The sequence below is a fragment of the Propithecus coquereli genome, unplaced genomic scaffold (genome assembly GCF_000956105.1).
Source record: "Propithecus coquereli isolate 6110/MARCELLA unplaced genomic scaffold, Pcoq_1.0 Scaffold3, whole genome shotgun sequence".
Classification (NCBI taxonomy): Eukaryota; Metazoa; Chordata; class Mammalia; order Primates; family Indriidae; genus Propithecus; species Propithecus coquereli.
Window position 1 is genome coordinate 9760004 of NW_012148618.1, and position 4155 is coordinate 9764158.

Sequence of the window (4155 nt, forward strand, 5' to 3'; positions counted from 1 at the left end):
CAAATAGTAAATTGCTAGAATAAAGGAATTTTTCCCTTTAAGTTCAATTCATTTGGTTTTATTTTTTTTACTATTTTGTCAAGGGCTGCACAAGTTCTTTCTAAGCTAATTTTTAAAAAAAATACTTTTCTCAAAATATAATCATACCATAAAATTCACCCACTTTAAGTGTACAATTCAGTGAATTTTAGTATATTTATAGAGTTGTACAACCAAAATCTAATTTTAGAACATTTCCATCATTCTCGAAAGAAACCTTGTGCCCATTTACAGTTGCTTCTCATTACCATGCCAGCGTCCAGGCTAATTTTGAATTCTTTTTCTTAAAGAGGACCTCCAATATTAAAGACGATTCATACTTCTCTAAATCTGAATTGTTCCTGATTGTTTCCCCTGGTTACCTTATTTATTTTTTTTAGCTAATGAAGGATTATCCAGTTAGGAGGGTACATTATTGTTACTGGAATGCCCTCTGATAATGCTAAAGGAAAAATAAACACCTAATATCTTGTTTACCAAAATAAAAATATTTCAAGTAATTTAAATTTGTGACTTTGCAAAGATAATGAAAGTGTGTATGTGATGACTATAATTGAGAGAGAGGACTTGTTCCCTTCTGTTGTCTTGCTGAGTAATGAAACCAGACTGTATACAACTGGAATGTGTACATAGTGTTATTTGAGAAAAGTCGTGCTGATGATCAAAGGTTTTAGTATTCTTCTTGAAAAATTTCCAGGAAATGAGAGAGTGCCATCTTAAGTAGAAACTCCAAAATTATTTCACTAAGTAACAGATTCTCATAGTAGAAACTTATAATAGGTACTTCTTCAGTTGTCTATGTACACTATTTCTTATTTTGGAAAAGAAGGTGTTCTGTAACTCGAATGAATACATCTAGTGCTTTTTTTGAAAAACGTATTCTGTTATTCTGTATTGTGATTTTCTTTCCTGGTGTATGAAGGTATATTTTAATTATTTCACTTAACATTTTATTAATATTTATTCTCTAATGTTCAGAACAGTACTTTAAACAAGAATAAGATTGTTTTAAATTAGGGATATACATTTTCACATCTTTTATTTACTTTTAGGTGAAAGATATTCTCTCAAAAGTCCGGAACAATCATGTGGGAAAGCCACTGCTGAAAATTGATTTAAATCCAGAACAGGCGGTAAATCCCCCTTTCTTATTAGTTTTATGTAATTAAATTAGTGAGTATGACTTAATTTTGTAAATGAACATCTAGATTTTACAGTACGTAGCATGCATATATTATTTTTGAGAATTAAAATGGATTGATATTCTGAAATAATATGTCCTAACATTTCTTCAGTCAAATTATTAATTTAAAAAACACCTGGCCAAGAATATTTATAGTCTCCAGTATTTTAGCACAGTTGTGATTTGAAGAGGATAGTGGCTGAAAGCCATAAGAAGAGAAGTTACTGGTATTTTCTTTCCTTATTGGTCCAGACTACTTAGCAAGTAAATGTTTTATTTATTTTACTTATTTATTTACTTTTGAGACAAGGTCTTGCTGTGTTGCCTGGTCTAGAGTGCCGTGGCATCAGCCTAGCTTACAGCAACCTCAAACTCCTGGGCTCAAGAGATTCTCCTGGCTCAGCCTCCCAAGTAGCTGGGATTACAGGCGCATGCCACCATGCCCAGCTAATTTTAGTAGAGACAGAGTCTCGCTGTTGCTCAGGCTGGTCTCAAACTCCTAACCACAAGCGATCCTCCCACCTTGACCTCCCAGAGTGCTAGGATTACAGGTGTGAGCCACCTTGCCCCGCTGTAAATGTTTTATTTAAATTAACATGTTTGATTGAAGATAAGATAACTCTACCAGTAGTAGAGTTTAATTTATATGTTTAATATCTTCTGAATATCATAAATATTCTATCAAATATTCTTTATTTAAATGTTTTTATTGTAAAGTCTCAAGGGATCAGAAAAGGGTCATCAAGTACCAGTATCTTTTGAATCAGTAGCAAGTATTTGCCACAATTTTCAAATTTCTGTGCAGAATGAAAGAATCTATGATTTTTGTTTCCAAATGCTTTAGCAACAACTGGAAAGAATCAATGATGCTCTTTCCTGTGAATATGAGTGCCGCCGGCGAATGTTAATGAAACGACTAGATGTGACAGTACAGTCCTTTGGATGGTCTGATAGAGCAAAGGTAAGGCTGTTTTCCCATTTGTGTCCTGTAGGTGGTAGCCTATGACAGCTCTTCAGGCTTGCTTATCTGTTATTATGTAACTGTGCCACATTTGCACTTTATCACTATCTGAACCGCATGCCTAGGCCAACTACTGGTCTTATATGATGATCCCAGTCTTATATAAATCCTTGTTGCAAATCACTTAATTTCTCCCCAGATCTTTGACATTTATTTTCAACTCATAGGTGTTGTGCTTTGTGCCAGGATATGCATAAAAGAAGGAGCATTACATTGAGGTAATGAAATAGATATAGTGAACACTTTATCAAGAAAGCAGGATATAGGAATAGTACTGCTGCTAGAAGGTCTTTTTTTCAAAAGTGTTCTTAAGGCTGAATGAATGTGGAGTGTGTTTCAGTTGAAGAGGAGGTTGGGAGGTGGGGGCATTCCCAGTGAATTGCATCGGATAGCTTTCTAGAGATCTGGTCTCCCATTGCTCCCATTTTATGCTTTAATCTGTATCAGGCTTAGTTTTGGATCACCTCCCACCCCTGCCTACCCCAGCATACATCATAGCTTTGAAACTCTTTGGACAGTAAGCTGGGACAATTACAAGGCTTCCCCTCATTCAGGGATCACTATCCTATGTTCCTTGATGTCCAGTGTCTGAAAATCATTGGTTCACATGGGTTGTTCAGTTTTTCAGTTGCTTTAGGTGGGAGCATAAATCTGGTGCCTGTTACTCTATCTTGACCACAAGTGGAAGTTCAGGTATTATTATTATTACATATTTTGGATTAACTGGGCAGTTCTTACGTCCCATATGCAGCTTCATTCAGCTGGTACTTGGGCTGGGCAGGAACATCCAACATGGTTGTCTTACATGCCTGGGGTCTTGGTGCTGACTCTCTGTTGCAGTGCTTCCATTCTCTTGGCTTTCACTTGGTCTCTATTTCCATGTGGTGTCTTGTGTTAGTTTCCTGAGGCTGCTATAACAAATTACCACAGGTGTAGTAGCTTAAACAATACAGATTTATTCTGTTACAATCTGGAGATCAGAAGTCCTTGGCAAAGTTGCATTCCTCCTAGATGCTTTAAGGAAGAATCTGTTTCCTTGCATTTCCTAGCTTCTAAATGCCACTTGCATATTTTGGCTCTTGGACACATCTTCTATCTTCAAAGCCAGTAGCATATAGGATCTTCCAGTCATTCTCTGCTTCTATTGTCACATTGCCTTCTCCTGTCTCTCTCTTCTAAGGATCCTTGTGATTATTTTTGGCCCACCCAGATAATGCAGGATAATCTTTCCATCTCAAGATGCTTAACTTAATCATGTCTACAAGGTAATATTCACAGGTTCCAGGAATTAGCATGTAGACATCTTGGGGAGGATCATTCGACCTACAGGTGTCTCATGTCCTTTCTAATTGAATTTTATTTTTTTGCATTAAATTTTTGTGATATGATAATATGCTTATTTTTTTTTTTTTTAAGTATTCTTTTAAAAATTAGGTCTTCTAATGAGTTCTCCATTTTCTGTGTACATTCCCTCCCAGAAACTTGTATCCTCTTACTGCAGTTTAGGCTGTTTGCGTGGCTATCCTTGGCTACTCCACTATTTTCTGGATCCCACGGTCTGTGCTATCATTGTTTTTCTCCTCATTATTATAGGAGATCCACAAGTAACTTCCTCAAAGGGTGCATAGGAGGTGATTTTTCTGAATCTCCTGGCATTTTGAAAATGTTTATTCTGCTGTCACATTTGATTGAGAGTTTAGATAATTATAAAATTCTAGGTTGAAAACATATTGAAGGCATTGCTTCATTGTTTTTAAGCATTTAGTGCTGCTGTTAAGAAAACTAATGACATTCTCTGTCTTTTTGAGTGACCTTTTATTTTTTGGACTCTTTCCTCTATCCTTGGAGTTCTGAATTTTCACAATATGTGTCAAGCTGGGTCTTTTCATTCATTGTGCTAAACACTAGGTGG

The 4155-nt window shown here is 36.0% G+C and overlaps 1 protein-coding gene across 1 annotated transcript in view; it reads left to right on the forward strand.

Moving 5' to 3' along the window:
* Nucleotides 1-4155, forward strand: part of FAM98B (family with sequence similarity 98, member B) — an 89721-nt gene that overhangs the window by 59561 nt on the left and 26005 nt on the right. The window contains exons 4-5 of the mRNA XM_012649120.1: nucleotides 1092-1172; nucleotides 2067-2183. Of these exons, the coding sequence (XP_012504574.1) occupies nucleotides 1092-1172; nucleotides 2067-2183 (198 nt within the window). The remainder of the gene's footprint in view (nucleotides 1-1091; nucleotides 1173-2066; nucleotides 2184-4155) is intronic.